The 19,339-nt window shown below is 33.9% G+C and overlaps 2 protein-coding genes across 3 annotated transcripts; one reads left to right on the top strand and one right to left on the bottom strand.

Moving 5' to 3' along the window:
* Positions 1–1,603: 1,603 nt before the first annotated feature.
* On the bottom strand, positions 1,604–8,568 carry LOC132180612 (eukaryotic peptide chain release factor subunit 1-3-like). 2 transcript variants are annotated; one of them, XM_059593501.1, is made up of 4 exons: positions 8,463–8,538; positions 7,203–7,329; positions 2,139–3,617; positions 1,604–2,016 (listed from the first exon to the last, which is right to left on the bottom strand). In XM_059593501.1, the coding sequence occupies exon 3, from the start codon at positions 3,584–3,586 to the stop codon at positions 2,273–2,275; it is 1,314 nt and encodes a 437-aa protein (XP_059449484.1). In that variant the 5' UTR covers positions 3,587–3,617; positions 7,203–7,329; positions 8,463–8,538; the 3' UTR covers positions 1,604–2,016; positions 2,139–2,272. The 2 variants fall into 2 exon arrangements, with proteins under 2 accessions (XP_059449484.1, XP_059449483.1); XM_059593500.1 differs by lacking the exon at positions 7,203–7,329 and having other exon boundaries at positions 8,463–8,568.
* Positions 8,569–15,095: 6,527 nt separating this feature from the next.
* LOC132183282 (protein BEARSKIN2) lies at positions 15,096–18,592 on the top strand. The gene is made up of 3 exons (XM_059596685.1): positions 15,096–15,258; positions 17,181–17,458; positions 17,945–18,592. The coding sequence occupies exons 1-3, from the start codon at positions 15,096–15,098 to the stop codon at positions 18,590–18,592; spliced, it is 1,089 nt and encodes a 362-aa protein (XP_059452668.1).
* Positions 18,593–19,339: the final 747 nt, after the last annotated feature.

Genomic DNA, 19,339 nt, shown 5'->3' with positions numbered 1-19,339 from the left:
AGTCTATAAAGAGAATATTTTGTCTGATTTAATGAGATTTCCTAATGACTAGATTTTTTTGTAACAAAATGGTAGTTCAATGTGATTGAGTGTGACAAGTGTCCCTTCATGGGGACTTTTATAAGTGGTATTTATTTATTGAGATGATGAATGGTAGTTCCTAAAAATAGAAAGGGGGAGGGGTTAATTACCTAAAAATAATGATAAAATTTTAAAATTTTGTTTTAATTTATTTACCGACCGAAAGTGGGTTTCTACTCTCTATGGTATGATAAGAGGGGATTTTACATTTAATTTATTTACCTTCTATGGTATGATAAAGGATCAAAGACACATATACATACACATGACTCATATGTGTTTACTAGTACAATAGCATAGAAAAATCACCTATTAAAATATATTTACCATACTAAAGTCACAATATATATATATATAAAGAAATTATCATATATAATGACAATGCCCATTATTGTTTGTGATATGATGATGCAGAAATATGTCATGTAGAATCCAATATTGAGAATGCTTCTATACCTATATACCTACAAGAAAAGAAAAATCAACACAAAGGCTTATCAGGTGTGCCAACGAGAAATACTTTTGTTGTTTAAATCTGTCAAGTAAAACCACATAAAATGAATTGATCGCTCTAAACTTGAAAGAATTGATGATTTATCGTGTGTGCAGGAATTAGTGTCTTACACTTTTTGTCTTCCCTTGCTTCAGTCGAAGGTGGTCTTATCCTCCCATAGCCCTACCGATTGAGTCGAACTTGGGTTGCCCATCACTTCTAGGCACTAGCTCTAACAAAGGACGTCTCTGATAGTTTTTTTGATGGCATACACGGCTCAAGTCACATTAAATGTCACATGCTACTGTGTCAGAAGAAGCACGGTGCCCCTTATCGATTCCGACATTGTTATTTCATAAATAGAGTTGATAACAGTCGCAACATCGAGATTAGAATCTGACTCAAGTGGAGGAGGTGATATGGTGCTTTGCAAGCTTATCAATTCTCCTACAACCACGGCCGTCCACGGGAATTACAGTACCTTACTCTTTTTGTTGGGGGTGGGGGGAACCAAAACTTTCAAAAGTACCTAGTTCATGAATCATAACATATAGTATGACATATCTCTTCATTTTTTTAGTACTAAATTTTTACGTCATTTAATTAACACTGATTCTATAAAGAAAAATACATGAGCAAAGGGAACGAAGTTACATAGCTTTTATTTAGAACGTAATATATAATTTGCACATAACACTCCTTCGGAGAGCATAGAAGATTCAAGTTGAAATGAGAAAACAAAAACTTGAAGAAAACGAACGAACCTAGGAAACCAGTAAAATTCCTACTAGAAACAAACTGACAAATCAACTTCACACCTGAATATCACTTGCAAGTAAAACCCATCTATTTCCCAGCAGCTCTGTAAACAAGTTGCAAGCAAACAAACCATAAATTTTTAATCAACATTCTCACTCAATTTTTTATCCTTTTTCTATTCACCGACCAGAATACCACAATTGACATGGCACGTGGGGAAGGACCAAGACCGCAACCCAATCATAATCCAAGAGGAACTTCACTCAACAATTAATATAACATTCCTTTATTGCAATTCATAAGATAGGATGCAACATTATACCGACAAGGCTGATTCATAGTAAATATAATTACCACATAAAAAGGCAACTAGGAATAAATTTTGTCCAATGACCAAAATAGAAAGCATAGATAGCATGCAGTTTCCAGCAAAACCACAAAAACCCCATAACTGGGGTTCTGAAAAGTTGAAACAAGCAACTGCAGGGTCTCGATCATCTTGATTATTCAACTGAAGTTGATCGAGAAATAGAAAGCAACTTAATACGTTCCCCTCGAAGCAACAAAACAACTAGTAATATAGCATAATATTTATCATCCCGATGATCCGCCCAACTGCTCCATTCCGAAATCCATATGAAATCACCATGCTAAGCTTGTCAGGCTCACAACAATCTGATCTCCTTCAGGAAAGAAAAAATGACGCACAAAATAAACAATAGGGAAACAAAACATGAAGAAAAAAAGTGTCGCACAAAAAATTATTGGATGCAGAGAGAAGAGCCCAAGGAAATAAAATTAAAACCTTGATTTAGACTTTGCAAAGCTTCTGGAGCAACAATTCAGGGGCAGTCGAAGCAAGTGCGACATCGCGCACTCTGGTACAGGGTTTTTTGCCCCATTCTCCTGCACCAGGATTGAGAAACAGTTGACTAACTGCTATTCAGAATCATCATAAGTTTCTCCATCATCAGAAAACTCGTCCATTGATCTCATATCAAGCTGGTAACGCAGGATTCCCCCAATTCCTCCAAAACCCCTACAGAATTGAGATCCCTCTTGCGATTTGTTGGTCACAAACTCAAGTGTGCAACCATACCTCCTGTATTCATTAGCAAACCACTCAAGAAGAGACAGCTTTTCCTGAACCTCGAGTTCAGTAGAGGTGGCAGTATCCCGAAACTTGCCCTGGTCAGCCTCCTGGTCCTTGTTCAAGTGCTTTATGGTAATCTCACCAGTAGTGCTATTCTTCAACACATACCTATTAATATCCAGATTTTCCCATACAATAAGTGTCTCAACAGCACCCATCTCCAAAGCTTTCAGTGTGTCATCTATACCAAAAACATACTTCCCAGTGTCTTGGCTAATCTCTTCAAAGTATTTTCCTATCAAACGCTTCTCCTGAATAAACTTCACATTAGACAGGATCTCAGATGACAGCTCAATAGCCTGATTGAAACCACTCTCCCCTCCATAAGAGACATCTACAACATTCAATATTTTGGCCTGAAGACGAGGATCAAACATGTCTGACTGACTAAGCTCAGTTTTGAAGTCAGCTGACCCAGCCAGTATCAATCCTGCAACATTAGGCTGGCTGGTGGCAGGATTGATAAAGAACTGAGTAGCAAGCTCCGCTGTCTTCCTCACATAGTTGTGGCGTTTTTCCATTCGAAGACGAGCAAAACGTAGAGCTGATTGCCCTCCTCTTCCATGCTTCTTTGGGAGGTCAACACTAAATTTATGAAGTACCTCTCTGGTATTACCACTTAAAGTGCCAAAAAGGGTCCCATTACCATCCATGACAATAAAACCAAACTTGTCATCAGATTCTAAGAGTTCGTTTAGTGCTTCTGTGTGAAACTTGTTGTCACAAAGGTAAAGAGATGCATTAATGGGCCTGAAAGGCTCAAAATCAATTGTGACCTTCTTCTCCTTCCCATCATCAGTTACAATTGTTCCAGTATACAGCACAAGCCCATTGGGAGGAAGCTTGCTGTAAAGCTTGAGCCTTTGCTGAGCAGATGTAATAGCACCAAGCACAGACTGACGATTCACCCTGCTTTTAATGTTTGAAGCAGTTCCATATTCATCACCCAACATCTTGGTAACACGAGATATTTGATCACGTGGAGGCATGATAAGAGAAATCATGCTGGTGCCATTGCCTCTAGCAGCTTCCAGTGCTTTGATTAATTTCTTGATCTTCCATATCTCAATGTTCCTATCAGTCTCTTGAGCATCTGCCATTGATTACAACGCTCACACAGTAGATGATATCCTGCACAAACAGCAAAAAATTGAGCTAACAGATATTTAGAAGATAAAGCTGACCAGAAAGAGTCCTACGACAGTGATTAATAAAACAAAAATTGAGATCTGCACAGGGATTTTCTTCAGAAAAGATAGTATAACATAAGGCAATATCTACTGAACGCATAAGGTTGAGTAAAAAACAGCATTGTCAAAATTAATCATAAATTAAATTTGGAAAAAGTAAATTCTAAATTTCTAAGCAACGTAAATTGATCAACCACGTGACACTGTTTGGAGTTCCTATATCATGTGAAGATTCATCTTCCAACAATAACCTACTAACATAATTAAGATAAATGCTTTTATATTTTCAGCTAGGCTACTACTGAAATCAGATGGTATCCTCATACAAGTTGCTGCTGCACATGAAGTGATATATTAAAGAACACTTTCAATGATATCTAATCTACAAAACAAAATTATTCCAAGCTAAGTATCAAACATCCAATTAGTAGGCTCAAACATAACCAATGTGACATGATATTCAGCATCAACTGCTATCAACACGAATCAATAAGGCCACTCTTGCAAGAAATACAACTAAATTTCTTTTTAAAAAAATACTACTTATTACTAAATTGACAATAAGAACCAACTAAAAATAAAATTCCTGATAATAGTTGTATTTTCTAATTTTGAAAAAGCAGCTTGTCAAACAGGGGGATTAACCACAAATGTTTTTCATCCATCTCTTATTCACTTACATATTAGGGACAACTAAAACTGGTCTTCAAAATTACAGCATAAAAATAGCTTAATTTATTCAATATTTTCACCAAGTAAACAAAGGCCAAACAATGATTTTAAACCAAAAAAAATAAATAATAAAATCAGGTCCTTTATGCTACTTCTTATCCCTCTAAATACAAAATACTGTGCTCTTGTATGAAAGGAACAAACACACATGGACAAAGAGAGGTTTGAGTGGGGGTAAAACAAATAAAGAAGACCTTCCTGACTATTTAAGGTTAAGAAGAGCTGTGGAGGTCTCCAATTTAATTACTGATATAACATGGTGGACACCATATAATCAAAAAGCTTAAGCATATGGGTATATTTTTAGTTATGTTAGTATGTCACATCAATCACTCACTCTTATGACATTAACAATGTATACTTCAACAATCTTCTCATCACATGTATGTTGTCCGCCACATTAACTCTATACTCCTCTCAAATAGAAACATTTTAAATTCTATCAAGTGTTACATATCACCACCAAGAGGTCAGTGCTGTCCAATGCTCACAAATCATAAATATAACTGTTGCTGTACCATGAGAACCAATGGTAGATCTACTCTTAACTGCTCTACCATGGAAGTTTGTTATAGACCTCTACTAAGATCATTTGTATAGGCTTTATGAGCTTATCAATGCAATGCATCATATCCTTACTCCAGCTGCAAAAGGGTCTCATCATGGAATAACTTATCGTCTATGCACATGGACTGCCCTTGCTCAAACTGTTAAAAAACCCACCATCATTTGCCTTACCATACACCACCATCAACTTTGATACCACTTGTTGGGAAAACAAGTAAGATCTTGATATAAAATGTTAGGGCACCATCTAAATCCAAAAGCTTAAACTTACGGGTTTTAATCCTTTTATGTTATATCAGTCATTCGATCTTGTAACTACTAGCTGGTATAGGACTTAAACACTTACACTAACAATATTTTGAGATACTACTTCAACTTAAAGGCTTAAGTCTATTTGTTTGGATCCAGTTATGTTGCATCAAGCACCAAAAAAAAAAAAGAGATAAAACACAACAAATTTACAAAGAAAACACTTCTGGTGTATAAAGAAAACCACAGAACAAATTCAATCAACCCGCATTTATTAAATAGAGATTACAACACTCAAGTTTATGCCCTAGACTTGAGTAGAAAACATATTGTAAAAATATAAGAATATCATCTCTCTAGGTAAACAATACAATCTCATTACAAAAGCACCGCAGACCCTAGAAAATCTATACTATTGAAAGATCTTCACTCTGAATACTACAATTCTCCATGGTCACAACATCGAAATCATCTGCAACAGAAAAATCTCAAAGAAAACCCTTGCTCTCTCCCTTGTATGCATAAACCAAGGGAAGAAAAGAAAGCTTCACTTGCGTCATGCAAATACTCATGGTAAAGGATGTCTATCTGATTCAAATTCAATAATTTAATGTCATGGATTTGATCGTATTACCTAAATTATTTTCCATTTAACCTGCACAAGGTAAGTTAGGCAACTATCCCAAACAACCAAAGTTTAATGCCACATAAACACCTGATAACGCATCAAAATGAGGTTTTAATTAGAACACTACCTTAATCGCAAATGCTTAAGTTAAGCCTGTAGATTTAGTCTAGTTATGCTATATCACTCATTCAGCCTTGTGACTAATTTCAGAGATTTGCACAAATAAATATTGTATTACTATGGAATAAAGTTATCTATCTATTTTCTAAGAATAATTTTAGCTCTTCTTTTGCTTAGTAATATAGAAGCATTCCAATGAGTCACTTCCTCGCTATAATTAATATCACTGTATTCATACCATTACCAAGGAGCTCCTCAAACACCCGATCCTTACAAGAGTCTTGTCGTTAGCTTTCAACAGACACAGACACTAAGAGATAAGAGTTCTTATAATTTATACCCTTCGGGTCTTTTCTCAGAAGTTCATAAATTCAAAAGGTTAATATTTCAAAAACAACTAAATAGAAATCAAAGAATTATATTCAATAAAATCACCTTAATTTAATTAGAATTCTGACTCCACAAAGTTTACCCAAAATCATCTAAAAAACTTGTCTGTCACCATCAATATTAGAACTAGTATTTCAGCTAATACATCCAACAGACAGAAACCACAAAGATTATGGGCTAAGCCATTGGTCAAAACCCTATCTTATAATCCTTATGGAGAGAGGAAAAAATAAAGACAAGGTAACTAAATTCATCCCAAAAAAAAGGTATCTACGCTGATCAGATCAATCGAACAGCAAAGCAGTGACGGGTAATAGTGATATGATCGAATCAGAAAAAAAAATAAAAAATAAAAATAGAAGACAAGAACAGTATCAACAAGTGCAAAATCACAGAAAGAAATACCAAACCAATACTGGAATCGAAGGTCTCAACAAAGGGGTATAGAAAAGCAATAAATAATGATTGAAAAGGGTATTTAGAATTGAGGAGCAAAACCTAGAGGTGGTACCGGTTCGCCTTCAGGGTGGGTATCGGCTATAACGGTAATTTCAAAATGTTCTGTTAAAAGTCAGTTTCGGTTAATCAGGGCTTTATCATGCGGATGCTTATCCAAAAGAAGAAAATTTATTTGCAGGAAAAATCAAGGTAGCGTAAATCAGCTCAAGGTAGCGTAAAAATCCATCATTCTCATTCCTAAGTACTCCTAATAATATAAACTAACTCGAAAATAAAATCAAAGCAAAGAATCACAGATTCAAAATCAAATAATCAAAATCTATAAATAGTGAAACCCCCGAATTTAAAAACCCTAAATAAAGTAACTCGAAAAATCTATACCTGAATCGAGAAAATCTGACACCGAACACGACGAGAGACGAGAGAGGTACACGGCGGGAGACGAGAGAGACGACGGGCTTGCAGTTGCAGCGAGAAAACGAGAGAGAGAGACACGAAGACAGCAAGTCTGGAGACAAGAGAGAGAGGGGCAGGCGTGAGTTTGGTTTAGGGCTGCAGGAGATGTTTATATAGAAAAGCAAAACGACGCAGTTTTGAGTTGGGAAAAAAAATATTTAAAAGTCCTAAATGACGGTTCAGTTAATACCAATTAATACTAACAGAAATGCTAAGCTTACAAACAAATTTTATAAAAAAAAATTTACAAACGGACGTGGCACTACATGATTGAATATAAGATAAATTCAAACTTAATCATATTGTGCCACATCAATAGGTAAAATTTTTCAGTAAAATTTATTTGTAAGTCTAACACTACTAATAACCAAACCAAGCTCGGTATAAAAAATTAAAATCAATTACTAACAGTTCGAACTCGAAACTCGACAGACAGTTAGTCGGCTGTAAACATGTAAAACCTGTAAAACATGAAAGTTTTACATGAGTCGCTTCCTATCTATAGTTAAAATCTCTGTATTCTGACCATTACCAATGACCTCCTCAAACACCCGATCTTTACGAGAGTCTTGTCGTTAGCTTTCAACAGACGCAGACGCAGATAAGAGTCTTATAAGGTCTTTTCTCAGAAGTTCATAAATTCTAAAGGGTAATATTTCGAAAACAACTAAATAGAAATCAAAGAATTATATTCGATAAAATCACCTTAATTTAATTAGAATTTTGTCCCCAGAAAGTTTACCCAAAATCGTCCGCAAGCCTTGTCTGCCACCATCAATATTAGAACTATTATTTGAGCTAATACATCCAGCAGATTATTAAACGGAAACCACGAAGATTATGGGCTACGCCATAGGTCAAAACCTTAGCTTAGAATCGTTATAGAGAGAGAAAAAAAAAAATATACAGGTAACTATTCGTCAAAAAAAAATAAAAAAAGTTGAACTATGCAATTCTGATCAGATCAATCGAACAACAAAGATAGAAGACGAGAATAGTATCAACAAGCGCAAAATCACATAAATCTGCAAATAAATACCAAACAAATATTGGAATCGAAGGTCTCAAAGAAGATCTCAGCCGTCAAACAACAAGAGGAGCTATAGAAGCCGTCAAACAACAAAGGAGACATGGAAAAGCAATAAATAAGGATTGAAAAGGTTATTCAGAATTGAGGAGCAAAACCTAGAGGTGGTACTGGTTCGCGTCTCTGCTCGCCTTCTGGGTGGGAATGGGAATAGGGTGGGAAGAGGAATATAAATAAGAGGCCATGGATCTTTCGTGTCAAATAAGAATTCTAATGGCAACCGACTTGGTTAAAATATCTGTTTTATCGAATATAGCTATAATTTACCGTAATTATAATGGTAGCAACCTATTTTTATAAAATAGTTGGTTTTTTTATTATTTTTAAAATATTTAATTTTAAAAAAGTAATATATTTTCTTTTTTTGATAAATACTTAGGTAAATAAGGGAGGACATAACCAACAATAATTTATAGGAAATGATTTATGCCCTATGATAAGAATATACATATTGCCAACTTCCTATCTTTTTTATAATTTCTTTATTCTCTAATGAGTATATATAACTCAGTAAGGTTTTAGAAATATTTTTCTTTACTCCCTCTTTTCTCTCGAATTTTTGGCATCATTGTATTGAAATTGCCGTAGAAACATTTGATTTTCTCCAATAAATCAAGTTTGTAAGTAAACATTTTGCGTTGTAAAACTTTGTAAATAAAATTCTGCATTGTAAAACGTTCATCATACATATCTATAAAACTACAAGATATTTATATATTCGTGAACTAAATATTGTTTGCAAAAATTTGTGTTGTAATCATTTTATTGTGATCAAGTGGAATGCATTTGTTATTTTTCTAAGCGAATTCATTTATTGTTTTTGTTAGATCATATCATACACATTTTGGATGACTTGCCAAAACTTGTGAATCGTACATAAATTACAAGAAGCTTTCATAAACCATATGAATTAGAAGAAGACAACAAAAGCCATCGCAAATTATATTATTTGTTTTTATTTATATCTTTGTAACTAATTATTTCTATTTTTGCATGATCAAAAGGGGTGGCGCCGACTTGAGATCTAGCAAGAGAGCCTACGATAATTAAGGTTTGGTAAATTTGTACCAATTGAAAACTCATCATAGATTAAATTGAAATCATATAAAAGCATAAAGATTAAATTTTTAGTGTGTTTGATTAATTTTTTTTTTTAACGGAATTGGGTAATTGAAAAAAAAAAAAAAAAAAAAAATTACGGTACCCTTTGTTGGGAATAAATTTACATCACAACTCCACCAAATTCTGGGCCCAATGGTCAATGTAGGCCCACAAAAATATTAATTAATAAGAAAGGGCATTAATTAATAAGAAGATATATTTCAATTGGGATAATGTTAGAGTAAATAAGTCTTACTCAAAGTCTACAAGGGAATAAGAGCTCAAATTTAACTCAACTATGGACTCCCAATATAACTCAAATAAGGAGAACTAGTTCAAGTTTACTTCAAAGCCTATAAATTGGCTCCTACACAAGGTTCAAAGATATCTTCTCACACCCTTTAATTCTTTCTCATAGCTCAATTGTCTGACTTTGTCCTTGTTTAGTGAAATTTTATAAAGTTTATCCTAAAAATTAAAAAATATCATAGTATGCAATCAAATAACTATAGTTATCAAATAAGAATCTTATTATGAAATATCTCAAGTCTCAACAATTGATTAGAAAAGCAAATGAGGAAACAAAGTCGTGTGATTATGTCATGAATCTCATGATGTCGCTATATCCTAGAGAACAGAGCGGTCTGGGCCGTGTTGATCCCATTCAACGTATCATGACATCGGAAATATCATGGCAGAGCTTAATTAATTAATTATTTAGGCCCAAATATATGGATTTAGCTATTTATATGCTATAATAAAGAAAATTTTCAAAAGAGAGGCGAGGTCATGCCCAATATTGGCCATCCTATATTCCTATTCCTCTCCCTATGCCTTTGGGTACATTGGAATGTTGATTCCTTAGGAATATAAATGGTATTCCTAAAAATACAAGAAATTGGAATAGAAATATCATTCATATTATTTCGTTGGATGACAACTCATGAATCACCAATTTTTTTTAACTTGGACTAAATCATGTTTTGCCTAAATTTCTTAAAATACCATAACTTTGAAAATTTCTTTTTCAGCATCGATCGACCACCCCGATACTATCCAAGGGCGATGTGACCAGCCCCAATGCTTATGTAAAGGGTGGTCAGCCACCCATGGTAATGTTTTCACTTTTTTTACAATTCTTTGTTTTTTTTTTTAAAAAAAAAAGAAAAGAAAATACTCAAGGCTACTTCATTCTAATAGTTCACATGGAATTGTTATTCCCAAGAACAATAAGCATACCATATGACATAATAGTTTTTCCATATGAATAGTTATTTCATTCCTATACCTATTCCTACGTTTCTATGGACATGAGGGACAAACATTTTTTGTTGCCTAAGAAAAAGAAAAAAAAAAACAATAGATTTTTGGAAAAATCATTTTTAGAGCTAAGATATTTTAGGACATTTGGACAAAATAACATTCAATTCGAGTTATAAAAATTTGGTCTTTCTTGTATTGTCTTCAAACGAAAGAATAAGAATGCTTATTTCATTTAAACTTCTTAATTATATTTCTATATACTCAATATTCTTATTTATAATAAACCATCATTCTAGTGTATCAAACGTACCATAAGCAGGCAAACTACCTACTTTCATCTCCTCTTGTGGGCCTTGCAAGAGTTTCCACACTAGATCTTGCTTACATCCAAGTTGGTCAAATAATTGGTGATCTCTTTTAAATAAGATGGATGAACAAGATTTAATTTTGAAAAATGACGTTGAGGGTGAATAACGTTGAAGACAAAACAAACGTGATTTTTTTCATTACATTTCTCGGAACCTATTTAGAATTGAATTAGAGAGGTTAAAAAATACTTTTAGTAGAGGATGTGATGCACAAGCACAACCTCTAGCACATAGAACTTTACGGGCTAAAGGCTGGGCCTTGGATCGCCCTTTTGATTCCTGACTTTAGGACCCAATTGTACAATAAGCCAATAACATTTCAATGATCGCGTGCGTTTCACATGGGTGTAGTCTGTAGTAGACCCTACCAAAAACATTTTTTTAAAAATAAATAAATAAATAAATTAAAAGGCCCATAGCTACTTATCAGATGTTTAGGTGGAATAGATTCGATGCTATCTTGATGGGGTTTGATAACCATTTTTTGAAGGTATTTTTTTGTACTTTGGTTAAAAAAGTGTTTTAATGGTGAGAAGAGTTTTGAGTTTTTGTTAGTGTTTTGTGAGGAAAGTTATTTGTTAATATTTTTGAATATTTTGGATATAAAGAAAAAATGACAAAGAAAAAGGTTGACAAACATAATATTTTTTTGTTATTTTTACCAATTATTTTCTATCCCTTCATTTTAATATTCAAGTAAAGTTTGATTTTTTTTTTTTCTAATTGATTTATATTGCCACGTCATTCAGTTATACATAGGGTAGTTATACAAGAGTTTATTATGGAATTACTCTTTTACTTTTGGAAGGAGGAATTAATTAGAATAGTGTTTTTGATAATCTCTAAGAGTAATGCAATTTAGTGGAATCTTATATAATTTGATTACGTGGCAATAAAAATTAGTATTTGATTTTTTTCTTTTTACAAGTCCTTGTTGATCAAAAGGCTAATTTTCATTGCCATATCATCATAATTGTATGAGAGTCGTTTGAGAGTTTACCAAATAGCATTACTTAATCTCTAATATGTTTATGCAAAGGGTTAAATGCTTTTTCGGTACCGAGGTTTTAATAACTTTATTTATTTTATTTATTTATTTATTTTCCATCTGCAACATTTCATTTTGCATCATAGATGGTGGCAAAATACACAGATAGTATCTTTGTCCATCTTTTGTCCACGAAACTAACGAAATTATATGTCAAACCAATAAAAAACTGCAATGTGACCTCATTAAATTTTTTTAAAAAAATATATAAAACTAAAAAAATTAAATTAAATTAAAACTTCAAAAAAAAAAAACAAAAAATAAAGGGGTGTCTTGAGCCATCCCTTTGGGCATGCAAATGGAGGTGGCCAGCCATTCTCATTTTAGCTAAGGGGTGGCTTAGTTTTAAATTTAGAATATTACATTATTATTTTTATATCATTTCAAATATACCAAGCCCTCATTCTAATATAAAAATAATAAATACATTTTCCCAAAATGATGGGATTTACTCATTGAAAAACAAGGTTCAACGAAATCTAATATTTTGATTCTGGGACTATTAGGTGCTCTTCTAGTATTCTCCTCTTATCTTTTTGGTATTATGTGGATATTATTTTATAAAAATCATGTGAGAGAAATAAGGGTCAGTTTTTGTTGTTTTTTGTTTTTCACCTAGGACCAAAAGGATTACCAGGAGAATACCAGAAAAACACATAGTAATCCATTTTTTATTTTACAATTCTAACGAGACAATTGATCCAACCATTCTTTTTTTTTTTTTTAGCAAAAATTGATCCAATAGTTTGTTAGAACTGCCATGTCAGCAATGCAGGATAAAAATGCTTGTGATTTCTTGCTTAATTACTCTCTGCATAGCATATATATGGTTGGGTTAAATATCATCTAGAGTAGCTGTTTAATGGTCTAAAAGTAATATTTAAAAGGGTCAAGTACACACTAGGGCATGAATTTGAATATTGCAATAAGAATCTTTATACCTAATTGCATGCTTGCTTCTACGTAATCACATCATCGAACAGTAGATGTCGTGTACTGTTTTTTCTCTTCTTCTTTTTTTTCTTCTTCTTTACTTTTAACCAAATTGCATGGTCTCAACAATCCAGCAGTTGTGTGACTAATTCGAGAGTATGCAGAGAAGACAACTAGAGATGAGCTAATCAACCCCCCCTAGCTCCCTTTTCTTTACTTTTTTTTAGTTTTTTCTTCTGAGCAAGATGATTTGAATCCCGTAAATAGCTAGTCAACTATATACCCCAAAAAACAGCTCAAATAGACCTAGATATATACCTTTAAACATCTTAAGGTTTAATAAATTGGATACACACAGAAAGAAAGCGTGCGCTCTAATCAAGTGAATCCTCTCACATGTGCAAGCCCAATTAGCTATGGCGACTGCGTCTCCAAGTCCAAACCCTAAATTATTAGAGTTAACAAAATGCTATCAATATATATTCATATAAAATTTCCGCCGTCCAATCAACAGTGAAAATCTCGAGAAAGTTTAGCAGCTATTTTTCCAACTCTTGCTTTGAGAACAATCAAATATCTCATGATTATATTGTTCTTATTTTCTCGGGATCATTTTTACCTTTAAATATTTCCATTATATTAATTAACTAGATAGTCGGAATAGGCAGTCCACTGTGTTATGCACAGCGCGTGTGCGCCATCAACTTATAACCATTATTATTAATTAATTACTTGGAAAAAAAAATAATAATTATTTACTAGAAAATAATAATTATCATTTTTTTTTTATATCTCAAAAATTAATATTTATTTTTCCTGCACCTGCACGTACAACCTTGTGTAGTACATATTTTCCCTTGAGGAATGTTAGGCTTACAAACAAATTTTTACAAACTGATGTGGCACAATATAATTAATAGATATAAGATAAGTTCAAATTTTGAAAAACCTAATTATATTGTGTCACATCAGTTTGTAAAAGTTTTTTTATAAAATTTGTTTGTAAGCCTAGCACTCCCCTTTTCCCTTTGCTCCTTGCATGCATGTGGAGCGCGGAAGAGAAGCTCAATGGATTAGATCATATACGTACCATTAATGCTCGTAACATGCATATATGTATTTTCATTTTATCTCTTTAGTGATTTTAAATCCCCGAATTTTTTATTTTTATTTATTTTTTATATCTCCACACAAGAAGGGGAGGAGAATTCGAACTAGAAACCTCCGCTTTATAATACGTAATCCCCATCCGATTGAGTTACATCTTAGAGACATGATAATTACTTACTATTGGCAATTAATTGGTATATATATCGAGATCTTCATATAAGATATTTGCAATATGTTGATTTATTAGGCAAATATTAGAAGCTTGTTCTAAGAATATATAATAGAAGTATGTCATTATTTCTCATGCTTGATTTATGCCTATATACTATGGAAAAAGAACATAATTATTATTGAATTATTTTAACACCCCATAAATTTAAAGGTAAATTTGCAAAAAAAAAATAAAAATACAAAGGACGTATGAAAAAATACAATCCAGTAAAATCTTTTGCGACTAAACTAACCCCTCCTGTGATCCTTAATTTCGCCACCCATTTATGCAATAAAAGAAAATCAAGCATATTAATTTGTTCAGGTCTTGCGGAGCTAGCTGCATGTATTGGCGGGGGAGAGTGCAAGCACGCTCCATATAAGCGCATGTAGAAGAAGCTAGCATTTCCTGAATGGTAGACTAGCTTAAAAAATGAATCCTAGTCTCATTCCTTAGACTTGCCTTTTACGATAGCTCTATCCATTCCCGCCGGCGTAGTCACTGGCTGTCAACCTTGAGGCATCAACCACACCCCCGTTGACACCAATGATGAAATATATGTATATATAAGCCCCATGACGTACGGCACCCCCACTTACAAGTTTATTGCTCGCTCAACTCGAAGTTTTGGAGATCGAGGGAGACTTTCAAGAGCTAATTAGTAATTGTGTTCTTGCAATTTGGTTATTAATTTGTAATGGCTTCATCCAGTGGTGGTGTGCCTCCAGGATTCCGATTCCACCCAACCGACGAAGAGCTGCTTCACTACTACCTCAAGAAGAAGATTTCCTTTCAGAAGTTTGATATGGACGTCATTAGAGAGGTGGACTTGAATAAGATGGAGCCTTGGGACTTGCAAGGTAAAGTTTCTTATACTGTACCTCTTGATTTAGCTCAGGTCGTGCTGAAAAAAAAAAAAAAAAAGCTAAAGGAGTGAAAATAGTTTCTTTTGTTTATCATTTCAAGTTTTTTCATGAAAAGAAAAAGAGAATCGTTGAAATAATTACATGATTTTTTTTAAGGCACCTAAACCAAATATATGATTTTTGATCATGGTTTTTTGTTTTGTTTTGTTTTGTTTTGTTTTTTCTTTGTGTTCTTATTCCCATGCCACTCATTTATCAATTAATGACCAGAAATTAATTACATAGAGATAGATCAAAGCTAAGCATTCTCGATCTTTTAGTCAATTTATATCTCTTAACTAAAACTTTGGTTAGCTAGACCTTCGTAAATTGTGGCCAAAGTATCTTGATCTCACTTATGGAAGCAGCTATGGATTAACACATAAAGGATTTATAGTTAATGACGATAAAAAAGGAGCAATCATATATGATAAGTTTCATGAATTTGAGGCCTCTACTTGATCTCTTAATCTGGGTCTATCTGTTACTCATATGGAGATTATACTTGAAATTTCATGAACTGTTGTGAGTTAATTAATTATTAGTATATGCTTTGGGGCTTAATTAATTCTATGATCGAAAGGCTCGCCTCTACTCTCAAATGATCTTTTTCAGATGTCTTACTTCAATTATGCTTTCCCACTTAAAGGTTTTTAATTCAGTATTTGTACGTTCTTGATGTTTACTATGAATTTTTTAGTATTATATACTAATAAGAAACTCAGGCTTTTGTACGTAATGCACATTTTGATGTGGCTCTTGACCCTAGTAGGGAAGCTAGCCTCCTGTTGTGAAAGGATTTTTTTTTTTTGGTGGATCTCTTCCTTTGGAGGAGCTTAATTGGTTTAGCGCTAGCATGCTTTAGGGAATAGGGGCCCCTATGGGCTGAGGTGAGCTTTCTTGTATATCTGTAACTTTTTCTACAATAATATTCATTAATTGTTCACCCAAAAAAAAGAAGAAAGAATCACCCTCTCCGTACAATACGTATCTCACCATGAAATTAACTCAAAATGCCATTTGCAGTGGGAATGAAACAGTATTTATTTTAAGGGTTAACTACCTTTAATTTATTCTCTCTTCTAACTATAATTATTTTTGTAATATCATTCATGATGTTTCAATGAGGTTATAATTTCTCTCATTTCCTGATTAAAAGTGATGAAAATATCATTCATATAAAAAAAGACTTATTTTTTCTATTTTTTTTAATCTTATTAAATGTATTTTTGTCATTTTTAATTATGAAAGGTAGGCATTACGTACAACCCTGTCATGCAACCCCAATAATAAATAAGAAGACATAGTAAAAATTGTAATATTGAGAGATACTCCAAAAGGGAGGATAGTCAGAGAGGTAAATATAATTTCCCCTAGCTTATTGTATTTGTAACAGGGGATGCGTGCCTAATTATTTCAAATTCTTAGATAAATAAACAAAATATATACCGAATTATTAAGTCATGAAAAATCACGACATTCAAGGAAATTCATTCTTCAAAAGAAAGAATAAGTCAGAGGCCTCATTAATGCCTCTTCTTCACGAGGATTAATCTATGAGTAAAAATATACTTCCTCCAAGATTTGGCTTTCTCATATGGTGAGCTTACAACTAATGCAAGGATTCAAAATAAAAGGTACGTACGAGCTAATTACTCAATCCAAGGATATAATCATACAATGAACATATAAGCTACATGTTACATGCCATGTCATAGAATAGTATATATAATTATTGTTAGATCTACGTTGTCACATCCTTTATATACACGTACTAATTAATTTGTTCATGACATGCACCTTTTATTTTTTTCTTAATCTCTAACAATTTTGGCGGTGCATGTTGTTACTTTGTTTGTGCATGTACGTACGTTTAGAGAGATGCAAGATTGGGTCGACGCCGCAAAACGAGTGGTACTTCTTCAGTCACAAGGACAGGAAGTACCCGACAGGATCAAGGACGAATAGAGCAACAAATGCTGGGTTCTGGAAGGCAACAGGGAGGGACAAGTGCATTAGGAACACCTACAAGAAGATTGGCATGAGGAAAACGCTTGTTTTCTACAGAGGGAGAGCTCCACATGGCCAGAAGACTGACTGGATCATGCATGAGTACCGCCTTGAAGATGGCGATGATCCTCAAGGAAACTCCACTGTAACTCTCTCTCTCTCCCTCTCTCTCTTTGACATTTTGGGTAAAAAAAAAAAAAGGTGGACACGTACACATCATCAATGAGCTTAATTACCGGATCTGTGCAGCTGTGTAGAGATAGATATATGATCATTGACCTCCCCTACTATTAATTATTGCTCTCGTGTGGTCAAAAGCCGCTTTTGATTAATTAAAAGCAAACGTAAAACTCAATCTTTGACTTCTTAATTCCATCATTAATGCAAGCCTGATGCTTGCCAGCAGGTTAATCTTGCCACATAACAAAGTAATGTGTTCGACTTCGACGTACAATTTAAGTAATATTTATGCTCCACCATGCATGAGAAATTGTAAGTCTCATGCAGTAGTTCTCATACAACTATATATTCGTATAATAGAAAATGTACGTATTAAGCGGGTGATTTAACAATAAATAATTAATTGCTTATTAATTATGATTGATTTTAATTACATACAATATTTGTGTAGGAAGATGGGTGGGTGATTTGCAGGGTGTTCAAGAAGAAGAATCTATTCAAGGTTGGGAATGAAGGAGGGTCAAGCATAAACTCGGATCAGCAGCTCAGCAACACATTAAGCAGCAATCAAGCTCGCACGTTCATGCACAGGGACAGCCAATACCTACCACGCCAACAACACAACAGTGGCGGCAACCAACCAACCTTTGAGCCTGAGCTAGCACTCCACCACTACTCCCACATGCCTGCAGCCTCCCAATACTCACTTTTCCAATCCCAGGCGCCCCTTCTTCCGACCCACAAGCCCCTCGGCTATGACTACTCGACTGGCCTCCCTTCCGAGCCGCCCCTTATGGTCAAGCAGCTCATGTCGAACCCGAGAGACTGTGAGAGTGGCAGTGAAAACCTCCGATACCAAGCTTGTGAGCCGGGCTTGGAGGTGGGCACGTGTGAGCCGGCTCAACAAATGGTTACGGCTGGGAGATCAGATGAAGGGATGAACGAATGGGCTATGCTCAATCGGCTTGTCACTTCTCAGCTTGGAAATGAAGACCCGTCCAAAGGGATGAGGTTCGAGGATGCAAACACGTCGTCTGTGCCCCAAATTAGTCAGCTCTCATTGCGCGGAGAGATGGACTTTTGGGGCTATGGGAAATAGTACTGCAAATTGGAAAATTACCAGCTGACCATATGGCTATAGAAATTTGAAAAAGAAAATATATTGGTTTGATTTCGTTCTTCTTCTTTTTTTTTTTACTCATTTATTCAAGCATTATCCCATTGTTTTATGAACAGTTTTTTTAACAATGAACCTGATTGAAAATTTGAAAGGGTGTATATATATAACTCTCTCTCTCTCTCTCTCTCTCTCTCTGTGTTAATTATAGTTTTTGAAAATCATAAAAGATTACCTTGTTTGGTTGGATTTAAATGGAGGATATTCAGCTTTTGGGGAAGGTAGATTTCATTTTAGAGAGGTGGGAATTCACATTCTGTTAGCTTTGGAAATGTTTGCTTTTTTTTATTATTATTATTTATTTTTTTTAAATGACAATAATGCACATATCCCATAAGTTTATTAATTAATAAGGCGCTAAACCTTATTAATAAATAAGAGATGTTGCATCCTGCTGCTATGATATTTCAATATGACAACACTTTCTCTTTCTGTGAGTAACGGAGCTACGAATTCATCTTAGAGTGGTCGAACTAAAATGTAATAATAAAATAATTTTGTTTCCCTTTATATATTATGTTCTACGGTATACAAGATATATGATAAACACAATTTAAAATAAAATAAAATAAAGAGAAAGAAATATAGGTGAAAATATCGTTGTGTGTTTGTTTAAAATCTAAAACTCAAGAATAAGAAGAAGATAAACTGAAGGTCAACCTGTGCAGA

The sequence above is a fragment of the Corylus avellana genome, chromosome ca5 (genome assembly GCF_901000735.1).
Source record: "Corylus avellana chromosome ca5, CavTom2PMs-1.0".
Classification (NCBI taxonomy): domain Eukaryota; kingdom Viridiplantae; phylum Streptophyta; class Magnoliopsida; order Fagales; family Betulaceae; genus Corylus; species Corylus avellana.
The sequence above is the reverse complement of the archived record's forward strand: the minus strand, read 5'-3'. Positions and strand labels throughout refer to the sequence as shown.

Excerpts from the sequence above, each read along its gene's own strand:
- LOC132183282 (XM_059596685.1), top strand. The coding sequence starts at position 15,096 with ATGGCTTCATCCAGTGGTGGTGTGCCTCCAGGATTCCGATTCCACCCA. Across the intron at positions 15,259-17,180 it reads GGAGCCTTGGGACTTGCAAG|AGAGATGCAAGATTGGGTCG; the intron begins GTAAAGTTTCTT and ends ACGTACGTTTAG. Across the intron at positions 17,459-17,944 it reads ATCCTCAAGGAAACTCCACT|GAAGATGGGTGGGTGATTTG; the intron begins GTAACTCTCTCT and ends ATATTTGTGTAG.
- LOC132180612 (XM_059593500.1), bottom strand. The coding sequence starts at position 3,586 with ATGGCAGATGCTCAAGAGACTGATAGGAACATTGAGATATGGAAGATC.